General features: G+C 29.2%; 6 protein-coding genes and 1 pseudogene across 9 annotated transcripts; 6 read left to right on the top strand and 1 right to left on the bottom strand.

Moving 5' to 3' along the window:
- The first annotated feature begins 86 nt into the window (after positions 1-86).
- On the top strand, positions 87-2,671 carry LOC148934692 (chymotrypsin-2-like). Its single transcript, XM_089084151.1, has 5 exons — positions 87-320; positions 552-711; positions 961-1,222; positions 1,452-1,589; positions 1,912-2,671. Exons 1-5 carry the CDS (start codon positions 266-268, stop codon positions 2,056-2,058), a joined length of 762 nt encoding a protein of 253 aa, XP_088940277.1. The 5' UTR covers positions 87-265; the 3' UTR covers positions 2,059-2,671.
- A 1,260-nt stretch (positions 2,672-3,931) lies between these two features.
- Positions 3,932-7,092, top strand: LOC105433464 (chymotrypsin-2-like). Its single transcript, XM_011648807.3, has 5 exons — positions 3,932-4,047; positions 4,408-4,564; positions 5,274-5,538; positions 5,874-6,005; positions 6,338-7,092. Exons 1-5 carry the CDS (start codon positions 3,996-3,998, stop codon positions 6,482-6,484), a joined length of 753 nt encoding a protein of 250 aa, XP_011647109.3. The 5' UTR covers positions 3,932-3,995; the 3' UTR covers positions 6,485-7,092.
- Positions 7,093-7,302: 210 nt separating this feature from the next.
- On the top strand, positions 7,303-9,428 carry LOC112553052 (chymotrypsin-2-like). Its single transcript, XM_025219916.2, has 5 exons — positions 7,303-7,354; positions 7,844-8,003; positions 8,332-8,575; positions 8,874-9,014; positions 9,282-9,428. Exons 1-5 carry the CDS (start codon positions 7,303-7,305, stop codon positions 9,426-9,428), a joined length of 744 nt encoding a protein of 247 aa, XP_025075701.2.
- Positions 9,429-10,186: 758 nt separating this feature from the next.
- On the top strand, positions 10,187-12,377 carry LOC112553051 (chymotrypsin-2-like; annotated as a pseudogene). The gene is made up of 5 exons (XR_016141090.1): positions 10,187-10,313; positions 10,827-10,983; positions 11,274-11,529; positions 11,675-11,812; positions 12,118-12,377. The product of XR_016141090.1 is annotated as a chymotrypsin-2-like (transcript).
- LOC105433463 (WD repeat-containing protein 46) lies at positions 12,322-15,228 on the bottom strand. The gene is made up of 6 exons (XM_011648806.3): positions 14,995-15,228; positions 13,956-14,707; positions 13,559-13,875; positions 13,165-13,489; positions 12,959-13,072; positions 12,322-12,857 (listed from the first exon to the last, which is right to left on the bottom strand). The coding sequence occupies exons 1-6, from the start codon at positions 15,005-15,007 to the stop codon at positions 12,753-12,755; spliced, it is 1,626 nt and encodes a 541-aa protein (XP_011647108.2). The 5' UTR covers positions 15,008-15,228; the 3' UTR covers positions 12,322-12,752.
- Positions 15,229-15,656: 428 nt separating this feature from the next.
- Positions 15,657-22,618, top strand: fl(2)d (Pre-mRNA-splicing regulator female-lethal(2)D). 3 transcript variants are annotated; one of them, XM_011648802.3, is made up of 6 exons: positions 15,657-16,017; positions 16,963-17,336; positions 19,783-19,907; positions 20,012-20,190; positions 20,301-20,455; positions 20,593-22,618. In XM_011648802.3, exons 2-6 carry the CDS (start codon positions 17,105-17,107, stop codon positions 21,294-21,296), a joined length of 1,395 nt encoding a protein of 464 aa, XP_011647104.1. In that variant the 5' UTR covers positions 15,657-16,017; positions 16,963-17,104; the 3' UTR covers positions 21,297-22,618. The 3 variants fall into 3 exon arrangements, with proteins under 3 accessions (XP_011647104.1, XP_011647105.1, XP_088940274.1); XM_011648803.3 differs by lacking the exon at positions 15,657-16,017 and adding an exon at positions 16,037-16,509; XM_089084148.1 differs by lacking the exon at positions 15,657-16,017 and having other exon boundaries at positions 17,194-18,740.
- A 437-nt stretch (positions 22,619-23,055) lies between these two features.
- Positions 23,056-25,608, top strand: Sod2 (superoxide dismutase 2). Its single transcript, XM_011648801.3, has 3 exons — positions 23,056-23,243; positions 24,261-24,550; positions 25,044-25,608. The coding sequence occupies exons 1-3, from the start codon at positions 23,206-23,208 to the stop codon at positions 25,364-25,366; spliced, it is 651 nt and encodes a 216-aa protein (XP_011647103.2). The 5' UTR covers positions 23,056-23,205; the 3' UTR covers positions 25,367-25,608.
- Positions 25,609-25,727: the final 119 nt, after the last annotated feature.

Below are 25,727 nucleotides of genomic sequence, written 5' to 3'. Positions count from 1 at the left end.
ACACAAATTACAATACGTAAAGTTAAACACTTTCAGACAGTTTCACGGCCAATTATCTTTATATATCAAAGTTCCGAACTATATCTCTGATTAAAATGACATTTATATTGCCTCAAATTTTTATCTAATCAAAAATAAATAATCTAATCTTCGAATTCTTTTATTTTTACAAATCAGCATGCATGTATTATTTTATACACATCAAACCAAGTATATATACGTCTGAAATAGAACATTTTTCTTTAATAGTAGCTAATCGTTCACAATGCACATAATATTCTTTGGTCTCCTGCTTACTTGTTTAGCAGCAGTCAGTTATGGTGAGCAATAAGAAATACTGTAAAATTTTTACAGTGCAAAATATTTATTAGTAAAATAAATCTATGTTTGAATTTAGATATAAAAATACGAAAATCAGTCTTGATTTTATTCATGAGGATGCAAACCACAACAAAATATAACAGTTAATTCACTTCAAAGTATAATGGAAATATTTAAATATTTAAATATTTTATTGCAACAGTCGTGTTATAGTCAAAAATTTTTTTCAGCCGCATTGCCAAAGATAGATGGTCAGATTGTTGGTGGGACTGATGCTGCAGTTGGAGCGCATCCTTATATGGTGTCTCTGAGACGTAAAAACAGTCATTTTTGCGGTGGATCTATTATCGCTAAACGTTATATTCTTACCGCGGCTCATTGTCTCATGAAGTACGTTGCCTCTTACGCAAGAAATAAAATATAATTATTAAATGCTTTGTTCTAAAAATTAAAAAAAAGATTGGAAAATCTTTGAACAGATAAATATTTTTATATCCAACTTTTTCACTCTCTATCCTCTCTTCTTTAATAATAATTATTATTAACTTAATGAAATTAAGATATTCAAGCAATTGTATGGACCAAAATTGATTTTAATATATAAATCTTATATTTTATATTTTTTTTTCTATGATACAGATTCACCGATCCTGAAGATCTTAAAGATGTAACAGTACACGCTGGCACAAATCTTTTGAGCGAAGCCGGTTATGTTTATAAACCTGAAGCAGCCATTCTTCATCCTGATTTTAATCTGCCTCTAATTCGTAATGATATTGGTTTACTTCGCCTGAATACAGATATAGAATATAACAAATTGGTGCAACCAATCTCTGTCGCAAAAACGAATTCCGTTTTGACTGGCGATCCTTGTTTTCTGACAGGATGGGGAAGACTCGAGGTAAAAAAAGTGTCATATTAAGCCAACATTATTCTAATGAATAATTAATGCCTTTCTTAATTCTTTTTTTCCTGTTTGTGAAATATTATGCGCATATCGTAAAATGTTGCTTGCAATGAGAATCAAATCATTAAGAATTTTTTGAAATCCTATCGCTTTTCTAAAATCACTTTTATATCAAATTGTATCTTTTAATTTTTCTAATTCGTCTTTTTTCAATTATTTTCAGTTTATGGGCAAAGTACCTGATAAGCTTCAGAAGGTCAACTTAAAAGTTTACTCGCAATTGAAGTGCAAAGTTGCATTTTGGAATGTAGGAGAAAGTCATATCTGTGCGTTTTCACAATATGGTCAAGGAGCATGCCATGTGAGTATGGATAATTAATTTTATTTAAAAAAAATAATAAATTACAATAACAAATTGAACTGTTATCTTTAATTTTTGATAAACGCATGTAATTATTAAAAAATGCCTAATTGTAAATGATAAATTCCAAAATTTTTAAGTCAATGGTAATTTGATAAACCGGATCTATTTCTCATTTTTTTTTAACAGTTTTTATTATACATTGTATCCCATAGAAGAGAATTTTAAAAATATATTTTATTATTATTTCTATATCCTGAAAATATGAAAATTTTTATCTTTTTCGCGTTGCAACATTGTTTCTAACAAATGTCTTTTTTAGGGTGATTCTGGTAGTCCGCTCGTTGCCAATGGTATTCAAATCGGGCTTGCCTCGTTTGTGCGACCATGCGCAATTGGATACCCGGACGTGTACACAAGAACATCTACTTTTTCGAATTGGCTTGCTCAGTACATTGGTACTGAATAATTGAATAAAATAATTGTATTTTGTTATTTATTAAATTAAATTACAATATAATTGTTTTAATATTTATATTATTGTATTAAATTAAATTACAATATAATTGTTTTAATATTTGAAAAAAATGTCTAAATATCCTGGTTTAATTTTGTTTTTGAACAATGTATTAGATAAAATGACGAACATTTTGATCAGATAAAATGTCATAAAAATATCTCGTAATCTCATATCTATTAATCTCATAATTAAAAATTTTAAATATAGTGCAATGGATTTGTTGATTAAAATTATATAAATCATCAACAATTTAATTACTTACATCTAATTAATTGTAATATTTTTTAAAAGTACAAATTAATTAGCACATTTCTTCGTATTTTAATATTGTGTAATAATAATTTTGCCAATAATATTATATGTATAATAATTTTATTATTAATTTATAATAACAAATTAATAATTTGTAGTAATAAATTAATAATTGTTTTCTAGAATGATACTTATCAATTTACATCTTCTTTTATCAAATTTTTATTATAAAATTATTTTTATTATAAATACAAATATTTTATTTAAAATTCTATTATTTAATAATATTAATGCCTTCCAATAAAAAAAAATAAAATATAAATGGCAAAATATATCAATGTTATGCATTCCAATCGATCTAAAATATTGTTTTCAAGATAACATATTTAGTAATAATAAAAGTAATATAATTGCTTGTTATTCATGTTATTCATGTAATTTATAAATATATCTAATTTATTTGATATGTAACATTAAATATATGAAAGTTGAATATTTTAACAAACATTTATATTAGATTTCACAAAATGCAATTATTTCTTTATCAAAGGTATCTTTGTATACATTATGAATTGCAGTCAAGATAGCAAAGATAGATTAATCTAATTTTCTAGCAGATAAAGTGATATTGTATCTTATGAAGAACTGATAATCATGAACATTATAAATGTCATCTACATCAAAGGAAATTGATAAGACAATCATTGCAATTATGTTAAAGAAATTCATTGTTATTACGTTTAATAAATCGTAATTTTAAAAACAATACTTAATCAAAATATTATACGTATTTTATATGTGTGTGTAAATTAATAGAATTGAATTAATTGAATTTATATAAACAGAAAAATATACAAAATAATCTAAAAAAAGATATTAAAAGATTAGATAATATTATCATTGAATCTGAAATTGATTTATTTCTAGTAATAAATTTTGTCTTAATAAAATACAAAATCTTTTAATAAATCACACATCATTTCACATAATTTTATAATTTTATAAAATAAAAAATCATTTTATTTTATTTTATTAATGTATTTTTAGAGAGATGCAGTAAAATATTTTTACTTTTATTTCAATATAATTTTTATTTCTTTATCATCATATAAATTGCTTATATTCATTATCAATTAACCAACAAATTATATGTATTTTTACAAAAATGTATATAATAGATATATCACATATGCGGCTACAGGAAATGTTTAAAAAAAATTTTATTGCTAAATTTTGTTGTCTTTTTTAAAAAAGGCATAATATTTTTTATTATAAAATGGAAGGCAATACTTTTCCAATTCAAATAAATATGTTAAATATATTTTTCTTTCATATAAAAATATATAAAAAATTTAATTATTTACAACTATTGTTATTATTGCTGTTATTGCAACATTAAAAAAAAATTATGTAAATAATTAACCGATGCCGATTATTTTGCCATTATGTAAATTTAACAATACAAATGTCATAAATATTTAATAGTACATTATTAGTTTGCGTTAATACGTTACTACTTTCTATCTGTTCACTTTGATAAGCCTAAATATCGCCAAGTGACAATTCCAATCTACGGTATAGAATATTATATAAATTGAAGATAACATGTTCAACGTATCACAGTGTTTATCACTATGAATGCTGTCACTGGTCTCATAATCGCGTGTCTGGGATTCGTCACTTACGGTAAGTAATATTTATTATTACGATAGATGTATTAATTATTAGGTGTGATAATTATTTCATCATGTACATAATAAATTCCGAATAAATCTCAAAAAAAGTATATTTTTGAAACCAAAAATTTATCTTCCTTTTTTCTAACTTAAGTATCGATATCGCGATGATAAATTGATAAGTATATCACGTGACATGTCTTTTAAGTAATAACAAATCTGAGAACGTTAAAAATTTTAAAAAGATTTACTTACACCTATTGTAGTATTTATTATGTTTTGAAATAGAATCTATGCAAAAATTATATTATAATTAATTTTTAATTGACGCTTCCAGCAAGAACGTAAAAATACTTTTGATCAATAATAGGTTTGCCAGATACGCAAATCGTCGGTGGCATTGATGCTCAGGATGGCGCATATCTTTATCAGGCGTCATTGAGAAATAATAATTATCCGTTCCATTTTTGTAGTGGAGTCATCATCAATGAATATTATGTTCTCACGAATGCCCAATGTGTTGTTTCGTATGTATATTCTTATTTTTGTCTAAATTGCGCATTATTTAGATAATCGTGTTATAAAAATAAAAGTTTTTTTTATTAGAAATTAACAACATTAATAATAACGTGTATTAATAGACATAATCAAAATTAATAAATTAATGACAATATCATAAATCTTCTTTATAAATCTGGTCTATTTGTAATAGAATATGTGCCTTGTTCATATCTTTTAATTTCATCAGTGTGATCATTATCTCAAGTGTTACAAACAACGGCGGCCGAATGATGTTTTTCAAGTTAATAGTAAAGAAATTGCGCATTGATAGAATTTTGCGTACACTCGAAGATAAATAGTAAAGAGATATTTATTTTAAATAAAAAAATTTTTAAGCAATAAACAAAAATAATTGTTTCCAATTAATGGAGCTATTTTACATAGCATAATACTGTCACTTCATATAATTTTATACAAACATGTTTGTAAATAATAAGAGAATTATTATTATTAATTATATTATTTTATGTACAAAATAATATAATAAATTTTATATTTAAAGATCCTATATTTGAAATATATTTTTGTAACGATTGTTTTTCGCAGCTTGAAATGTGCAATTTAGTCTATATATTGCTGTATTTTTTAAGATATTTATATTATATAAGTTAACTTTTATTTAATTTTTAATAAATATATGTTAAATAAAAGATTATTATTTATCTGATCTTTTAGATATAAAAATCCTTATGATGTTTATGTTGCCGTTGGAAGCCATTATCTTATAAATGTAAATAATCAAACAAAGAGTGTTATATATCGAGCGAAAAAATTGATAGTACACGCTGGTTACAATAAATTGTTACGTATTCATGACATTGCTTTAATTGAAGTAGACAAGATCAAATTTAACGAAAATATCCAGCCAATTGATTTACCAACTGCCGATCGCAATTTTGATAATTATCCTCTTTTAGCTACTGGCTGGGGAAGACGTTGGGTAATTATAACAAATATTATATGATATAAAATCTAAATGATATAAATAAGCTTTAACAATTTTATAGTTTTTATTTTAAAAGCCTTAGAGGGGTAACATCGATCTTTTCTTTCATTATGTTTTTAAATTTTTAATTTACTGGTATATTTAATTAAAACTTGTAAAATAAATCTTTGGGCAGAGTTGCGTTTTACAGAAATATAATATTTATAAAAATTATAAAAATTATTATATAAAATTATTGTAAAAATAATGTTCTATAAAAGTTATAATCATAATTAGACTTAAATTTTACAAGATAAAATATTAGATAAGAAAAATCAATCATTTTTTAGTTAGGAGGACCGATTCCTAATCGCTTGCAAGAGATTATAGTGAGAGGATATCCTCAAGAATTATGTAGCACATACGAACACGTCAAGGAAACTCACATATGCACCTTTGCAGTCAATGAAGGAATGTGTCATGTAAGTAATTATGATAAAATAAACAGTGTACATGTGATGCCTAATCTACTATAATATAAAGAAAAAATTTATCAAGAGAGCAGCACGATCATTGCAGTTTTATTTAAAAATCAAGAAAGCAGCAGGAAATTTTATTGTTTTCGATTTCTTTTTTTTAAATTTATCCATTTTTGATTGAAGATTATTAAATAAGTTTTAATCTCGCGCTATTATCAATAGAGATTTGTAACGCGACTTATTAGGATTATTGAATTCAGTTAATGAAGTGTTAATAAAATGCACAAAGAATGTCATTGTCAAATATTAACATTTTAAATGAATTATTTTAATAGGGTGATGCCGGTGGTCCACTCGTTGCTGACAGCGTTTTGGTTGGTCTCATATCATTTAGTTATGGCCCATGCGGTGGAGGAGCTCCAGACGTAGCCACCAGAGTATTTTCTTACAGATCATGGATTAAATATTATACGGGGCTCTGATGCAAAACAATCAAAAGCATCTACTCATTATTCCGAATTATAACCTTTTATCGTATCAGAATATAATTACAAGGATCAACGTTCTGTTTAACTGATTGTATTACTATATACTATATTTTTTTAAGTTTTATTTATAAACAAACTTTTGTATGAATTAGTAATCTTCGTATGAGTATTCCAGAAATTTGATATATGAAATAATATCTCTATTACAATTATATAAAATAATTTAGCCGACAAAAAATAAATTAAATCAAATAACAACTCCTTTTTTACTGTCACATGTCAAAAATGTAATGCTAGTTTATCGTAAAAATCAACAAATTGTTTATATGCATTAATAAAATTTGTTCTAAACTATTTTTACTGTTCCTTCTAGTAAGAATATTGTTTTTTTATTATTATTTATTTCTAGTTAGTGTATGAGTATTACTTCTTTATGTATTTTCAATATATTTTCGATATAGCATTAGAACTTATCTCTTATAAAAGATATACAGAGTATATACGTTTAATAAATCACAGAGTTACAATGTAATGTAATCATTTGTGACATTCTTTAAAATTCGACGGAAAGTGAACAAATATATATTCTGGTTATCGAACAATTATTTACCATTGTTATGAATCATTTATATAGATAGTAAGTACTCGGCAATTGCTGTGCTGTTGGTACACGATTATATTCTATTAATGTAAAGAAGATAATCGGAACCCAAATATTGGGACGTAGTTGAAGAGAAAGAGTGATTTTGATTGGTATCGCAAGATACATATATAAAAATCAAAAGCAACGCATTCAATGTTCGTTCATCACCATGAAAACTGTGTTCGGTCTCTTAATATTGTGCCTAGTGCATAACGCCTATGGTAAGAATATTCTTGTGAAAATTTTATTAATCAGAAAGAATAAGTTTACGCAGAAACATTTCACATATACATTGTTTCTCTTGAACGTAAATTTATCGTTTATTCTAAATTAATTTATTTTATTTTTAACATGTTTCAAGATCTAGAGCTTTATGAAAATAAAGAATTTGCATTGTCTCTGTAGCTCAAGGAAAGAGTGACAAAAGCAGAAACGCTTCTAAGCTCAAAAGCTTCTAAGAAGCGTAAATTGAAAAATGAAAACGTGAAACAAGTTTTAGAAATGAACACTTTTTTAGATTTTCTAATTCCGATTTCCAATTTACGTTTCCTAGAAGCTTCGTTCAGTTTCTGTCTCTCTCTTCCTTTTATATTGTATTTACGTCCTAATCTTTATTTTCGCTAGAGTATAATAATCAATTACTTGTACTTTTAACAATATATATATATATATATATAAAACGACAAAATAAGAGCGTTTTCAATCGATAGGTTTCTCAACCGATAGATTTAAGCGAATCGTTGGTGGCAGTACATCAGAATATCCGTATCCTTATCAAGTATCATTGAGATATTTAAATTCCACATTGCATTTCTGTGGTGGAGCCATTATCAGCAAGAATTATATTATTACCGCCGCACACTGCCTTAAGTAAGTATTTGCTTTTTTCAAGTTCAAAATATATAGTTAATCACTTAATTGGTATTTTTTTACATATCTTTAATTTTATTTTAAGAAACAAAAAGTACCGTTATTAATCGGGCACTATTTTATATTACAAATTAATGGAATAATTTTAATTAAAAAAAATCTTGCGTCTGACAAATAAAATATAGAGAAATATTTGTAACAATTTTTACGACGTCTAAAAATGCAGTTTATTTTACTTGTATAATTAAGGCGTTTCTACGTTTAAAGACTTTCGTTAATTCAATTGCGTAAATATAAAATTATTATAATTCTTATTAAGTTATTATAGATTTCAACCGTCCGATGTTTTCGTAACTGTTGGAAGCAATAATCTTCTCACACCTAGTGCGATATATCAAGCTACATCCTTCATAATACATCCTTCTTACGACGAGTACACTAATGACATTGGTTTAATTTACGTGATGCAAGATATTGAGTTTAATGAAAATGTTAGGCCGATTGCTTTAGCAGGTGCTGACTACACGTACAATGATTATCCTCTTTTAGTTACTGGATGGGGACAACTCGAGGTAATTACTAAAATATTATAATGTAATAATTTAAACAAATTTGAATAAAAATAAATAAATAAGTAAATTTTAATGATAATTTAAAAGTTTCAGGCATAGATCTCCTTTTTATCATTTTAATTTTGAATTTTACTTTGTTGTTTAAATAAAATTTGTAAGATAAATCTTTGAAAATATGTATTAAATATGTTTTATAAAAATTATATAATAATTGCATCTTTTGGAATCTTTTTGAATTTGTTATAATTTAGATAAGATATTACTAAGATATCAGTTAAATTAAAAACAATATTTTTAGACAGAAGGTCCATATCCTAATTATTTACAAGAAATTAGAGTGAAAGTATATTCTCAAATTATGTGCAACTACTATTACGAAAATATTATTGCAAACACTCAAATATGTACCCTTACAGTACAGGGTGAAGGAATGTGTGTGGTAAATATATATAAATTATATACATGTATTTAAAGTAATATAAATATAAAGTATATATATTTATATTAAAAAAATAAAAAGAAAAGAAAGCTATTTATTATTCAGATCGTTGTTATATTGTGGATAACAAAATTTATTTTTTTACAATTAAAATGATTTTAAAATAATTAATAAAAATTTTTAATAAAATATGAAATTTCTTAAAAATATTAATAGTATATAAGAGAAACTTTGACGAACTTATTGATATCTATATTATTTCAACAGGGTGATTCCGGTAGCCCACTCATTGATAATGATGTGCTTATTGGTATTGTGTCCTTCGGTATGCCTCCATGTGGTAGTGGTTTCCCAGATGTATACACCAGGGTGTTTTATTATAGACCATGGATTTATTTTTATGCAAGAATTTAATTCAATGACAACATCGCAGAAGAATACACATTAGTACTAAAATTGTTATTATTTATAACATTTATTATTTTAAAACATGTAAATTATTTTTGCTTTTTTACCAAATCTACTTGTATATTATTCATATTGATATTTTGTGTTCCGATATTAATTACACGTATGTAATATACAAATAGGTAAAAAAGCAAAAATAATTTCTCAATAAAAATATAATAGTCATATCAATATATATATATATATATATATATATATATATATCATATTAATATATTTGTATAATAATCTCGATTGATGTTAAGAGGGTGATAGCGCTTTTATCACTTGTTATATCATCATACCTGAGCGCATAAAATGTGAATGTTAGTTCTATGATTAATCGACTTTAATCGCTATTTATTTAAAAACTATTATAGCCTCGGCATTTTCATGTTAGAATTTTCGTCTTATTTTTAAGTCAGAAATATGTCATAAAAATTTCAGTCTCGAGTTGTGGGACATCCTGTATATATATATATATATATATATATATATATATATATATATATATATATAATTATAATTTAAAGTAATTATTTACACTATTCCTAAAAACTATAATCATAAAATAAATAATGATTCAAGAGAGTCACATAAAAAATATTATCCTCTTCAATATGTACTGCGAATATATATATATATAGAGATATACATATACATTCTTCTCTCTCTTCCGTTCTATTATCTACGGGAGGATAAAAACGATATCGATTTTGCGAATTGATAATTTTGTTGAACGATGCATACTTATATAAATCGCAGATAACGCGTTACATTTCACAGTATCTTTCATTATGTTTTTCAATATCGGTTTCATAATAGCATGTTTAATATATCGCAGCACCTATGGTAAGTATATACATATATGTATATACATGTATATACATGTATATACATATATGTATATCTAAAAAATGTTCTTAATGAAGAATAATAATGAATGATTTTGTAACCAATTTTATCGAGTTACGAATAATTCATATATTACAATAATATTACTTGATTATATGTTACGCAATGGCATCTTCGATGTCATTGGAATGAGTTTTATGATCAAATCGTTTATCTCAATTTTATAAAAAATATTATAATAATTATTTAACAAATTTAATATTTATTATATATTTTAAAAACAACATAGTGTAATCTATTAACACTTGCCATATATTTTAAAAAGAATATAGCAATGTCAGCATAAATTTCTAGATTTTATTAAGCATATACACTTGTGATTCATTTGATTATTTTATTTTACAACGAAATCTCTATTTCATTATAAAAAATAAAATTTATGATATAGTCATTTTGAATTACTTTAAGTAGTATATTACGTAGGAAATAAACAAGTTTGTTAATCGATAGGTTTGCCGGATCCCCAAATCATCGGTGGTACCGAAGCCCCGGAAGGTTTATATCCTTATCAGGTATCATTGAAGCGCATAAGTACCGGAGCTCATTTTTGTGGTGGAGCTATCGTTAGCAAGGATTTTATTCTTACCGCTGCACATTGTTTTGATAAGTAAGTGTAGATCCTCTTTTTTCTTCCAGTTTAAAAACTCCAATGTTTTTGTTCAAATAATTATTGCATTTTATGTATTTTGCAATTTGATAAGTATGAGAAGAGAAAGCTACCATTATATATGATTTTTAACATAAATTTAGTAGCAACAAAATTATAAAACAACAGATTTGAAAAAGCATGTAATAATTTCTTTAATATCTAATAGAGATATGTGATTTTTATATAATTTCTTTGATTTAATCTATAAATTAAATATACACATTGTATGATAATTTTTTGATTGTTAGTTTCGACGAACACAACGGTTATAAAGATATTCTCATCGGCGTTGGAAGCAATTCTCTTGATCGTCCTGGTGCTATATATGCAGCAAGCTGGTTTATGAAACATCATAAATATAATAAAACATTGCACGTTAACGATATTGCTTTGTTACATACAAGAAAATACATCACCTTTTCTAGTACCATACAGCCAATAGAATTAATAAATTACAACCATAATCTTGATAATACTTTTCTTGTAGCCTCTGGATGGGGAAGACTCTAGGTAAATACATCTCTTATTTAAAATTAATTTATATAAGTAAAAACAATTAATAATTATCATTCCAAAGTTTGTGGGAGTTTTCAAGATTTCTTTCATTCTTATTTCAAGACATCAGATATTAAAATATCTTTTTGTTTAGAATAAAGGCCCGATTCCAAATCGCTTACAACATATTGTAGTGATGAAAGTTCCCCAAAGACAATGCAGAACTTATTTTGGAAGTATTACTGATGGACAATTATGTGCTTATCAAGGTTGGGGTAAAGGAATGTGCAATGTAAGTATAATCGTAAAATAAATATACCTTTATCCTATAATTTATCCCATTACAAATATCATAAAAAAGTTAATTTCAAAGAAAGATTATATCCGTCATTTTGTCTCTGTGATATCAAGAATAAAGATTGAAGTTCATTTAGATTCATTTCATTTAGATAATTTAATATCTATTATATAATTATTTTAAGCAATTGCATAATAGTTATTTATATAACTGTTATGGAAAAATCATTAATATCTAGAAAATCTATAGTAAGTATAACAAATTTTGGCGAACATATATTTAATAAATTATCTCAATAGGGTGATTCCGGTGGTCCGCTCGTTTTCCACAATAAACTAGTTGGTCTTGTATCCTATGGTGTTCCATGTGGCAAAGGTATTCCAGATGTATATACCAGAGTATATACGTACAAATCATGGGTCGATCAATATATTAATGCAGGTAGTATCCAATAATCGAATGTCATTCTCGGATTTATCATGACATATTTATGTATACAATCATTTTTGTAAATGTGTACATATCTTATCACATAAATATAATCATATAATCACATAAATATCAATTTTAATTATCGATGAATATTGCGTGAGAAAATAAAAATGAATTTCTAACAAAAAAATGTATTATATACGTTGCAAATGATAAATTAGTGCTGAAAAATTAATTTAGCATCGTTAATATTAATCTTCTTAAATAAAATATTTATATAACATATAACAAAATTTATGTTTTTGTCTGTATGTAATTATTTTTAATAAATTCCAAAACGGATGTAACATCAGATTTTATTTCGAGAATAATCTTGAAAGAGATTGTTATTTCTTATAATTTTTATTAAAATATTAAAATATTATATATATATATATATATATACAATTTCATACACATATTTCATACAAATTCTATATTTATAAATCCTATCACATAGTATTTATTTTTTTGTAAGAAATCTATTTAATACACCATAATCTTTATCCTGGTTCTCAGTCTTTTTTGGTGTTTCCTTTTCTGCTTCACGAAGCGTTTCAATCATATCCTAAAAGTAACAATAATTTTATATCATTTTATGTTACATATATAAAGATAAAAAATAAACTAATTTAAAACAATATGATATAATAAATGCAAAATACTTACTCGGCGATTTAGATCTTTTAATATCTTTTTAGTTTTTATTATTTTCGCAGTACCACCCTTTCCTTTACTTTTCGTTCGTCGAGGTTCAAAGTTTATCGGTTTTGGCTTAATATACTAAAAAAATATTGATTGTCAGAGTACTATATATATAGGTTATATGATTACAAAATTATTTAAATTGAAAATTATTTTCATTCCTTACTTACCAAAAGCTTTTTCTTCGCTTCCACTTTCTCTTTGTATGTAGGTACATCAACTTCAAGTATCTCAGTTGAATCGAGAGTAATTAATTCTGGTTGTATTTTCTCCAGAAGTGCTTTCACCTCTGTCTCTCGTCTTTGACTCTTAGTTTGGAATGGATTAATCTCGTAAGCGTCGTAGTTCGCTTCCGCACTTCCTGGCACCAAGAGTGATGAAAATTCATTTGCCGTAGAAATTCCCAAAACATCTTCATATGGGCAGAATCTCACGCAATTCACATTACGAGCAGTTTTGTGTCGTAAATATGGCTTGAAATCGCCGGAAGTTTCCCTGATAAAGACGGATAGACGTGAAAAACTCCTCATTGTATCATATTTTACACTTCTATCAACAACTTACTTATAAACTTCGACTACATTGCCCATTCCCAGCGCGAGCAAACCACGTTGACTATAAGACATACGATAAGCAGGAGAACGAATGCGAACATGGTTCACCGGTCCTGCTAACTGCCTAATATCCCATATTTTTACATAATTATCTAAAGAACTAGTTGCCATATAAGTGCCATGTGGATGAATGGTGCATGTCATAATTGACTGATGATGACACAACATCTTCGCTAATGGTTTATGAGAATTTGGAGACCACATAGATATTACTCCTTTTGAGTTACCAACGCATAGTACTGCATTACTTGGATTCTGCGTCATTACCTACCAAAAATTAATAATTGTTATCATCTGAAATATAATACAAACAGCTAAAAATAAACATAATCTTTTGCAAAACTCACAGATATTCTGCCTAAATAGGAATTATAACGGGCGACAAGTTTGCCTATGGATACATCCAACCAAGCCATATGACCATCCTTCGATCCACTAGCGAGTAAAAAATGATATGGCAGAAATTCCAATCGTGTCACGCCATTCATTCTCTTTAAACAATGTAACTCTATTCCTTGATTATCGTATACATAGACCCAATCCTTCTGTGCCACTGCAAACATAGTCTCGAGATGTAGGAAAGTAACATCATGGACAGATTCCATCACGTTTATTTCACAAGCCAACTTTTTTGTCACCCAGTCAAAGGTTGCCACATGACCTTGCTTGCCACCCAAGAGCAAGTGTCTACCATTTCTAGTATACCTAAAGCAGTATGGGCCATGTTGCAAATCTAATTTGAAACGTTTAGCTGCGCTCGTTATATCTACATTGTCTACTATCTGCTTTTGCCGATAGTCAGTTGTAACTTCTCCAGATTCTGCTTCCATATAACCATGTTCTTCAGTCAATAATAATTCTGTCCGAGCAGAAGCCTTTACTTGCTCCTCTATAGCTTGCTCTTTCTGCTGTAGTTTTTTTCTCAGTACTTTATTCTTTATTGCACTTGTCTTTCGTTTTAATTCAACTCCAGGACCTTGTGAATATTTTGCTAATACTTTTTTATCAATTGGCACCTTAGCATGTTTCTTACGAATTGGCATTCTTTTAGAACCAACTCGTCTCTTATCAACTGGTATCTTTTTACGATCCTTTTTATCTTCAAAAATAATATAAAACAATTAAAATTAACAATTTATATGTATCTAAACATTCTGTCGCATGATTTTAAATTACATTTTATAATCTTAACATTACTAAAAACAGAAATGTTTTTTCCCAATATATTAAATATTCTAAGTTATATATAAATAATTCCTTAAAAATTTATTTATCTTTTCCTGCACGTGTTCTGATCTAACCTTAATTTAACATTAATATCGTCAGTGAAAAAGAAAAATAAAGAATTAAAAAATTAAACAATAAAAGTGATTTTAGCGCTCATACCTGATCGTTTCATTGTAATTTTTATATTAAATTTATTTCATCAATGATATATATTACAAACGTTTACGACCACTGAATGAAGTCGAACAATATTTGTCACGAGGGCGTTAGTATAAGTTCCTTATAGAGAATTTACATTGCAATTCTTTTATATAAATTAGAATATTGTATAATGTCAATATTATATCAGTTTTTTTCATTTAATGTTAATTAATAATTTTGAAAAAAGATTTTCAGAACTTTAAAAAAACTTTGGTTATTTCATAAAAATTAGACTAATTAGTTTGAAAAAGATTTACATTAAAATCCCTAGAAAACAAATTTTTTTTTTATTGGATGTCGTGCGTTGCAATGGAAAATTTCCATTCTTACAAAAATTCTTTTAAAAATTAAAAGTTAACAAATTAAAAGATTTTTTTATTAAAACGCTAATTATTGACAAAGTAAAGGAAATTTAATTTTGACATTATAATCTTCTAATTCAATTAAAAATGAAATAATATCAATTGTACATTGATTGAATCAATTTTATCTGTAATTGTCTAGGGATTTTAAGACGTGTGTTAGGAAAAAATTTTCAAATCGATCTGGCAACACTGGTTCAAAGCATTTCGCCATAGGTCGATTGTGATTGGAGCATGCGCTGGCGCACTCCCGTTCAGCCATTCTGCCTCCCTTCTCTTCGGTCTGCGGGGGTGATTGTCATTCATGATTAGTCGTACCGTACTTGATTGCGGCGAGGTTCATCGCGTTCCCGAGTTTTCGCGTATGGTGTCGCGTATTACGGGTGTATCACGTTCGAAACGACTCGACGCTTAGCCGTGAAGTCGCGCGCGTTTACTATCAGCCACTCGTAACAGTCGACTACGTTCGGATTGATCGATCGCGGAGTGAAGTTCACCGCGCGCGGGGACCCATTTGGCGCTTTTTCCACGGACGCGCGATGTCACCCGTCCCGTCCCTCCCCTGATATCCGACACAGCCGTGTCCAACAATGAGATGTCCGCCGTTCTAACGGGCGAGGTAGGTGGCCGGACACCGTAGATTTTGACGACATGAGAGGCAGAGGGAGAGGAAGAGGAAAAAAAAGAAAAAACTTTCGCGCGCGCGGTGCCATCACTGAAACCGCGTGACAATCGATCGCCGCGAATTTGGCTCCGTGTTGTTGCCTCAGTTGCTCTCGCGAGCCCAATTCAGGATCACGTTCGTTAATCCTGGAAGGTGAAAAAAGGATAAAGAGGGGAAGATGGTAGGAGCGAAAAGAAAAAAAAAAAAAAATAAAGAACCGAATGCTTAAACGTAACGCAGGCTGCTCCTTCGTGGCGGACATGTCGACATAATGGCGTCACGACTGTCTTTCGAGAATACCGGAGATAAATACAATCCGTCTTTCTGATCACTACAACGGCGAATTCCGATGACGCCTTTAGTGCCAGAATTTCACCTGCTTTCGTTCCCTTCGAGACTGCCATTCCCGATACGTTCAATAGACACGCGCGTACATTTTCCAATTAGGTTCGATACACTTCGCATATTGCATTCCTGTCGTAGATTTCCTAAAGATTCATTTAAACCGCACGAATAAGCAATTAATTTCCATCTCGCAGCGGATGGATAATCTATAGGTTACAATTAAATAAAATCGAAGTAGAATCAAATTTTGTAACTGGAGACCTTATAATAGGCCTGTTCTTTTTAACTGAACTTCCACGTTGGAAAGAAAAAGAAAAAAGATGAATTGTGCAAGTTCAATTTAAAAGAGCACTTTATGCAACTGCTTAACAAAATTATTTTTTTTAATATCAATCGCGTCAATAGCGAAATGTAGAACAAAATAAATAAATTCTCTTAATGGAAGTTATCGATGTTGAATTGCAATTATTAGATTTTGATGAAATTTTACAAAATTTTACAAAATCATGATTTATATAAATTTGATATTAATCATACTGTATTTTTCCCTTTCAGATGATTATCTTCTAATAGCATTGGTTGCATCGTAGCATTTAGTTACTGGCGCAATTCGTTGGCATCGTGACATTAATGAATGCAAGATTTCGCATAAAGACTTCTTCTACAATATAACATCCAACTGCGCAATAGTAGTGAAATGGCAGATGAATGCAGCGAGGTCAAGTCGGCAGGACCGTCCTCGCCCAGAAGTCCTCAGAGCAGTAACAACGGCGGGAAGCCAAGTAGTCCACATTCGCCTAGGCAACCAAGACGTGTAAAGCTAACTCAGCAACAATTGGACAGCTTGACTAAGGACGAGCTAGCAGCCAAATGGCATGAACAGGACTTGTATGTGGAGTGTCTAGAAGCCCAGGCGGCAGCTCAGGAAGGTACTGAGATCACACGAGTGAGACCACCTCACTCACCACATATCTTAAGCGAATTAACGAATGCCAGAACACAACGGTCCTTTATAAGAGACAGAACTCTCGTAGAGACGCTAAGCTTAGGGTTTGTTAGATCAGTGTTTAGGATACTATCATTAAGTTGTCTGTTAGGTTTAAGGTAACAAAAGGAAGCTTTAGTTAAATAAGAAATTACTCCAGGTATAAATGTAGCAGACGATTTTTATCGTTCTATGAGGAACTTTGGTACGCGTGCGATCAGGTTTTATTGTATCCGCACGAAAGTACTAGAAAGATTAGATATGGAATCTAAGATAATGTTGCGCTTATATATAGTGATTATATTAATATACTAATTCTCATAACTAAATTTGTGATGTGTACAGTGCGGGGATTTAAAATTAAAAATTCATATGTATTGTGATATAAGGCGATTTAAAGTATTTGTGAGCATGGGTGGAGTGCCGACAGCCACATATACATAACGTATAGAAAAAAAACAAATTTAGTCTACTAAATTTTTTTGTGAGCAATTATATGATCAGCCATAAAAGGCATAATTAGCAAATAAAGTGGAAATGGCTGAAATAACAAGTGTTCATGTGTATCAAAAAGCATCAATGAGGTTTTTCTTTAACAAAAAAGAAAACCCGTGTCTGCCATTGATGTTGTGGAAGGCACAACTTTGGCAAAAAGAAAAAAATATTTTATAAGTGCCCTGTGCAGTGCGTCACGCGTATACCTCTGCAGTGTTAATAATTATACCATCAAACGTAGAAGAGTGTGTGCCGTGTGTGTAATACTCAAAATACCGAGTTTCTAGTTAACGAGGATGAGAAAAGCAGCGTTTATACAATGGCGCTGAATTTATGGCTCAGAGGAATAATAAGAGTGGATCCGCGTCATCCATTGGCCTACAAAATTCTGCACCTGGGGTGCGTGAAATTTTGAATCTCGGTGAAGTACGCAACAACACATTCGTCGTTACCAACTAGAACGTTACACGATCCATGATCCCGTCATCTGTCTCCCTTCCCTGCAATTTACGTATCCTTACATATTTTCTTATCCTTAAACTTCTTTTTTCCAATTAGAGATAATGCAATTTTTAATTAAATGTATTCCTAGACCCAATCCTACATATTCTCACTATGAATGCAACTTGTGCATGCATTTATACCTGCACCATAATGTCCTGGTATCAGATACGAATTTCAAAAGTGTACACACACCTGTGAATTAAGCCCGACCAACGTCTCGTTACAACATCTGTGCCTGCAACAAGTACGCTTGATTCTTGCGGAAGAAAAGTAACGTCCACTCTTGGTCATGGTGGAAGTACAGAGAATCTCACAGAAATGGCACGTCGCAACAACTCCAAAAATCAAAGTATGCGCTAATTAACAATGTCAGTTGTCAGGCAGTCATTAGTCACGTACTTATAAAAATATATAGTTTATTTATGCGCACTTAGGTTAAAATTATAAATAGCAATTTTTCACTAGTATATTCTTAATTCCATCAAAAACTCTATATTAACACATTAAATAAAAACTATACAGCATATTCTATACAATGACACAATTATATTTGCAATCTGAGATTTCAAATCTTCCATATAATCATATATCTTTTATAAATTTGTATTTTTAATTATTTATATAAATGTTCCAAAAAAGATAGGAAAGATTTATCACCAATTTATTTCAATCTTTAATTATAAAAAAAAATAAATTTTTTTCGTTATTTATGAATATATTATCATAAAAATTTTAGAACAGATTAAAGTACATATTCTTATATTATATCTTTAAAATAATAAATATTTATTATTAGTTATTTTAAAAAAATTATAAAAGTTCTAAAACAAATTTTTATATATTTGATTAAAAAATATGTGCATAAAAATATGACAGAAATTATTGTAGAATTTATTTCTAATCTTTTAATTTCTATTTTATAAAATTCTAATTCCTTATATGTATGGATATTATTTATATCAATTTTTTTATATATTGAACATTTATGTATACATTTTTTTCACATTTAAATATCCAAAAATTTACATAAAACATTTTGGAAAAGGAATGTAATACAATTGCTGGCTAAATGTTGAAAAAACAAAATCAACTTGCAGGCTTAAAATATTTCAAGAATTAATATATGCGTGTGTGTATGTGTATGTATTATCTCCTATAAAATATACGTATTTCATTACTTCGCTAATTATTTTAATATAAACGAATAATATCATTATTTTACAAGGACTATCTCTTGTAAAATATAAATATATACATACATCACAAATATATATATATATATATATATATATATATATATATATAAATATTGCTACTTTAAGAAACACACATAGATACCATTAATTGTTATTATCTAAAAGTAGAAAAATTTATAGACTATTCCTTTATAGGTGAACTAGCTTCATTGAGAGAATCCGAAAACAAATACAGGCAACAATATATAGAAGCGTCTCACAGGGAGAAGATCTTAGTAAGAAGACTTGCTTCTAAAGAACAGGAATTGCAAGAATATATTGTATGTAATTGTTCTTAGATATATCAAAAATTCTAATACAAAAATTTATTTTAAAAAATTAATTTTTATATAACTATAAAAAACATTAATTTTTTTGTTATTAGAATCAAATAACTGAAATGAAAACCACCCAAGCTCCGTCCGCAGCTGCATTAAGGTCTACTTTATTAGATCCGGCTGTTAATATATTGATACAGAAATTAAGACAAGAGCTAATAACGACCAAAAGTAAATTGGAAGATACGCAGAATGAATTAAGCGCATGGAAGTTCACTCCGGACAGGTCAGGGAAACTAATTTATATGTTGAATAAAATTGTGTTATAATTTATATGCTGAATAAAAAGCAATATGTAACATAAATGTTTTTACAAATTAAATATTTTATTTACAGTAATACGGGGAAAAGATTAATGGCAAAATGTAGATTGTTATATCAGGAAAATGAGGAGCTTGGTCGTATGATTGCCAGCGGACGTATTGCTAAATTGGAAGGCGAACTCGCTCTGCAAAAGAGTTTTAGTGAAGAAGTGAAAAAGTCACAGTCAGGTATCGTGTTAAATATTGATTACAATTGTTATTAATTTTTACTAATTGTTACAGTTATTACAATTCAATTCATTAGATTTTATGAAACATTTCGGATGTAATTCAAATTAAATTTTTTCTTAATTTATCTTTGACAGAATTAGACGAATTTCTGCAAGATTTAGACGAAGATGTAGAAGGTATGCAGAGTACTATTTATTTCTTGCAACAAGAACTACGCAAGGCGAGAGAATCAGTCACGCTATTGCAACAAGAGAATGCAACGTTAAAAGCAAATACAAATGAGAATAATTTATCAAATGGTTTGTCACCTCATACGCCACCGATTAAGAAAGAGGAACCGGAAGAAACTGCTATACCAGATACGAAACCTCCGAAGCTGGAGGACAGTGATATGTGCAAAGGTGTAAGGACTCCACCGTTAACGTCGCCCCAGAGTGAGCTTACTAGTGTCGATAGAACAGAACGTGCAGAGAGAAAACTTAATCAAGCCGATCATAATGACGAGAGTTCTAGCGACTCCGCGGCGTTAATTATTAAGGTTGAGAACGAGGAACTTAGTGATAGGGAGGAAGAACAGGAGGAGAATCGGAACAAACGAATATTAAGGAGTAAAAATCACAATAGGAATAGTGGTAAATCGAACGGGGAGGAGGTGATGACGCGAACAACGCGGAGTAGGGACAGGATAAAGAGGGAAAAAAGTGCAGCCAGTAGTGATGATGAAAGGACACACAAGAAGAAACGAAGGGAAAGTATCCTTTCTCTCGATTACAATGAAGCCGATGATGATGCGTTAGTTTTAACTAATGGCGAGACTTTACAGAGTGATCCGGAATGAACGTTGTTTTACGTTCATTTTGGATGATTTTGGATGACATTAATCACACGTGATTTGAAAAAAATTCGCGATATATTGAATATCCTCTCGTTATTGTGTATAAAATTTTTCATCTGGAGCAACGCCAGCTATTTACAAGACATTGTTCGAATAAATAAATAATTAGCCATAAAAGAACGTAATTTCAGTACCTGTATTCGTGATAACTTCAAAGAATAAATATTCATTGGTCTCTAAAGTGACGAGCCTGTATATACTCTTATACCATTAGATCGATATAAAGTTCATGATTCGCGTTTACATCAAGTGCATAAGACGAAGTTGTGTATTACATTGCAAGGATGCTAACTGGATAAAATCTATCTGAATAGATTAATTTATACAGTCGAAAGAAAAAGCGCGCTGTAAGAAAAAGCCAGAACAATCGAATTTCGTTTATATTTTGTAAATTTATTGTATTAAAACTCTGTAAAAACGAGCAAGTCTTGGTTAATGAGTAAAAAAAAAAAAATAATTCGAAAAAAATATTGTCAAGAATTAATCAAAAATGCCTAACCACGTTGCGTAAATAAATAAATCTTGATGCTTTCAGGCGTATGAAGGCGCATCACCGAGAGATTTTCGTATAATTGTATACGTAACAACAATTCCAATGTACATATGTATTTCTATGTAACGTGAGGTATATATCGCCCACGCATAAAAAAACGTGCGTTTTTACTTTTCTGTTATTAAATAACTTGAAAACAGATGATAAAATATAAAACAATATTAGTTTTAGCGATGCATTATAGATTGATCTCACAGACTGATACATTTTTAATTCAATTCATGTTTTTAATTTTCCTAAACAAAACTACTAAAAACATATAACGTTTCATATATTATCTATACATGCAAATTTGTTTCATATCGGCTCAAAAATTTACGCTTTCAGTTGCGGTGTATGTTGGACAGAAGTAGATATAAAAAAATATAAGTTTGCATTTTTAAAAAATATAAAGAACGCGTGATATTCTTATCCTAAATTATCTCTATAGTGCCATTATTCTTGTCTAAATATTTACTCATAATTTTCCTGAGTTACAAGCGGCGTAAAATAAAGCTTTTTCTTACGCACATTTTTTGCAATTAAAATATGGTGTCTTCTTTTCTTTAAATAATTAAGAATGATTAAAAACAACTTGCATTTCACCTTGCTTACACGTGTATAAGAAGTTACGTAGAACTTCCACGTGTTAGTTTACATTCATCACTAAAAAATATGCTAACATAAATTGTGAATCTTGCGAGACATTAAAGGATTCCTTATTCAGACTGAAGTATGTTAATTTCTTTTTTCCATTCCATATTCAGCATTTAATTATATATTACTAGTGAAGAAAAAAAAACATGCACTGAAGAAAGATGGAAAAAATTTTAATAATAATTTTGGAAGCAACCTAATTGTAAAGATTAAAAGGCAGATAATATTTCCAGTGTCAAATTTAAAAATATATAAATAAAATAAACATCTTGTGTTTAAGCGATTTTAAATAATTTTTTTCAATTGCAATCGCGTCTATTGCTTTCGAGATACATTAATCCCGACTATTTATTTTTTATCTTCTTTTAATTCTAAGAATTGAAACTAAGATTAATTTTAAAAATTAAAGATTTTACGACAGTTTCGTCGGAGTAACGATCGATAACGATCGACGCGATCTCCATTCTCTCGATATCGGTATCGTAGCAGGCAAATGGTTAGATCGAATTCACGCTTTATACTTTACCGCGCTGATGTATCGCTGTTGACGGTGGCGTAGAATCGAGTGCGGAACCACAAGTAGAACTCTTCGAAAGTTCAGGATCAACCTCCGGAGAAGAATTCACGTGCGTGAAATTCACTCCAATAGCTCTTCGCCTCATCATGTTCGCAATAAGGCGTGCTCTGGTCCCCAATGCGATGTAAGTGTCACGATACTGTTCCTGGATCCGCCGCTGTTCTCGCATTATGTAATTTCTAACCTAATTTCTAACCACGCAGTCACTCGTCGGTGTTTGATCGTTGAGTGGATAGGACGTCTTTTGTCCCTACATGAAACTTTTGTGTTGCGTCATGCAATTTTTTTAAGGATAAAGAGAAAGTTAAACTAGTATAGAAGAATATAGATAAATTTATAAAGGGTACAAGCAAGGAAAAAAGAGGGGAAAAAGCAAGAAGCAGGGGAGAGGACCTGTGTCATATAACCCTGGGGGGTTGAAGATATCTGGGGGTCAGAGATATATCTGGCACTCTTCCGGAGAGAACTTAGAAAAAAAAAAAAACGCAATTACTCGACATCTTCGCAGCAATGTTTTCTATGTATCTACGACCGCGCTGCTGAATTCTCATTTGAATTGTTCAACGATAAATCGACATTTAACTTATGCAAGCCGTGTTAGTACGCGGCACTTTTCGTGCTGACGGGATGACGAAACATGTGTTCGCAATTGGTCGGCACGAATATGTATAAAAAAATAAGTTACTTTTATACTGACTCCTTGTTTTTATATTTATGATTGGCAAAACGTTTTTTTTTTTTTAAATATATTTAATAAAATTCCACTTTTCTATCAACGATAATAACTTAATTCCTCTGAAATACATTGCGAAAAGATATTTATTGATATAGAATTAAATCAACTTATTCACTGATAAAGGGTTATATCAATTATCTAAAAATGAAAATTATTATTTTATGGAAATTTATAACGATAATATCCATGATTATATTTTTAACATCTATAAATAAAGATGTAGATGAGAAAATTTATTAAAAAATATAGAATTAGAATTTAGTAAAAAAATATACACATATTTTAAACAAAAAAAACAATTTTCGAATTAGATATTCGCAAATGTTTTTATTTTTTTTTTTTTTTTATAAAGTTTTAATTTTATAATAATACAATAATATAATGTTGTATTATTGGCTGATGCAGCAAGGATGTGTTCGCGAGATCAAAGTACACGCTTCCTGATCTGCCGTACGACTACAAGGCTCTGGAACCCATCATATCTGCTGAGATCATGGAGCTTCATCATTCCAAACATCACGCAACGTACGTTAACAATCTGAACGCTACCGAAGAAAAATTACAGCAGGCGATCACGAAAGGCGATGTCAACGCACAGATCGCCTTAGGCTCAGCTCTGAAGTTCAACGGTGGCGGTCATCTTAATCATTCAATCTTCTGGTGTAATCTTTCACCCGATGGTGGCAATCCAAGTGGTATTATTTCTCTCTTTCACTTAATATACAAATAGGAAAGGAGAACAGAAATAGCTTATTAATAAATTTGAAATTTTGTTTAATAATCCTTTAAAAAGAATATATTTGAAAGACGTAAAATATTTTTCAATACTAGTAACATTAATCATAAATTTAATCGATATCATAAAATTAATATAACTTATATAAATTCAAGAACGTTCTTATCACCAGCCATGTGCCATTATTTTTAATAGCTTGAAATATAGCAGCTCAAAGTTAGAACTATTTATTTCCCTTTAGTAAACCAATAATTAGTTTAATGATATAGATTCAAAAACGTTGTATTGTATTGTTGAAGATTTTGCCTTGATCAACAAATGTTTATATTATCATTTCTGTGTTTAAACACATTTCGGCCTTGCTTAATTATTAATCGCAATATAAGATATATTGTAAATCTGCACAAACATAAATGATATATCTTTTCATCTATCTTTATCTTTTCTTTTAGTCCCTCTCCTGAAACAAATTGACAAAGACTTTGGCAGTCTAAACACAATGAAGAAACGCTTGTCCGAGATGACCGTGGCAATTCAGGGTTCCGGTTGGGGTTGGCTCGGGTATGATCAGAGAGACAAAGCACTCAAAATAGCGACCTGTGCGAATCAAGATCCGCTACAAGCCACAACCGGTCTCATTCCACTTTTCGGTATCGACGTTTGGGAACATGCCTATTACTTACAGTACAAAAATGTACGACCTGTCTACGTGGAAGCGATCTTCGATATCATTAACTGGAAGGATGTAAACACGCGTTTCAAAAACGCCGAATGAACTAAGACTTAAATATTAAGAGTTAACAGAGTTGTCTAGCACTTAAGTTTGTTTTACAAAGATCAAGAACGTTGTTTTTTAGAATGACGTTTTAGAATGACGCTTTTATTAGGGTTAAAAGATACGAAGAGCTTTTAATAATTTGTCTGTAATTATGTATGCTTTTCTTTTCTACATCGTATCTGAAAATGAATGCGAATATAACCGTGTGAATAAAACAAGTATAAAAAAAAAATACACAAGACAGTTAGAGATATTTTCTCTTATCCCTAAGAGTAAAAATTTAGATTTTATAGCAATAAACATCTTTTTTTCTTGTGTGTGTGTGTGTGTGTGTGTGTGTGTGTGTTCAAAATATACA

The sequence above is a fragment of the Pogonomyrmex barbatus genome, unplaced genomic scaffold, assembly GCF_055798465.1.
Source record: "Pogonomyrmex barbatus isolate J1 unplaced genomic scaffold, ASM5579846v1 scaffold8, whole genome shotgun sequence".
NCBI lineage: Eukaryota > Metazoa > Arthropoda > Insecta > Hymenoptera > Formicidae > Pogonomyrmex > Pogonomyrmex barbatus.
This window is presented reverse-complemented; position numbering and strand designations above follow the sequence as displayed.

Bases quoted from the DNA above. Each gene is read 5' to 3' on its own strand.
- LOC105433463 (XM_011648806.3), bottom strand. The intron at 13,876-13,955 runs GTGAGTTTTGCA...AATTTTTGGTAG, and splicing joins CCTATTTAGGCAGAATATCT to GTAATGACGCAGAATCCAAG. The intron at 13,073-13,164 runs GTAAGTAAGGAA...ATATTTTTTTAG, and splicing joins AAGCGAAGAAAAAGCTTTTG to TATATTAAGCCAAAACCGAT.
- LOC105433464 (XM_011648807.3), top strand. From the start codon at position 3,996: ATGAATGCTGTCACTGGTCTCATAATCGCGTGTCTGGGATTCGTCACT. The intron at 5,539-5,873 runs GTAATTATAACA...ATCATTTTTTAG, and splicing joins CTGGCTGGGGAAGACGTTGG to TTAGGAGGACCGATTCCTAA. The intron at 6,006-6,337 runs GTAAGTAATTAT...TTATTTTAATAG, and splicing joins TCAATGAAGGAATGTGTCAT to GGTGATGCCGGTGGTCCACT.
- LOC112553052 (XM_025219916.2), top strand. From the start codon at position 7,303: ATGAAAACTGTGTTCGGTCTCTTAATATTGTGCCTAGTGCATAACGCC. The intron at 8,576-8,873 runs GTAATTACTAAA...CAATATTTTTAG, and splicing joins CTGGATGGGGACAACTCGAG to ACAGAAGGTCCATATCCTAA. The intron at 9,015-9,281 runs GTAAATATATAT...TTATTTCAACAG, and splicing joins AGGGTGAAGGAATGTGTGTG to GGTGATTCCGGTAGCCCACT.
- LOC148934692 (XM_089084151.1), top strand. From the start codon at position 266: ATGCACATAATATTCTTTGGTCTCCTGCTTACTTGTTTAGCAGCAGTC. The intron at 321-551 runs GTGAGCAATAAG...AATTTTTTTCAG, and splicing joins TTTAGCAGCAGTCAGTTATG to CCGCATTGCCAAAGATAGAT. The intron at 712-960 runs GTACGTTGCCTC...TCTATGATACAG, and splicing joins GCGGCTCATTGTCTCATGAA to ATTCACCGATCCTGAAGATC.
- Sod2 (XM_011648801.3), top strand. From the start codon at position 23,206: ATGTTCGCAATAAGGCGTGCTCTGGTCCCCAATGCGAT. The intron at 23,244-24,260 runs GTAAGTGTCACG...TGGCTGATGCAG, and splicing joins GCTCTGGTCCCCAATGCGAT to CAAGGATGTGTTCGCGAGAT. The intron at 24,551-25,043 runs GTATTATTTCTC...CTTTTCTTTTAG, and splicing joins CGATGGTGGCAATCCAAGTG to TCCCTCTCCTGAAACAAATT.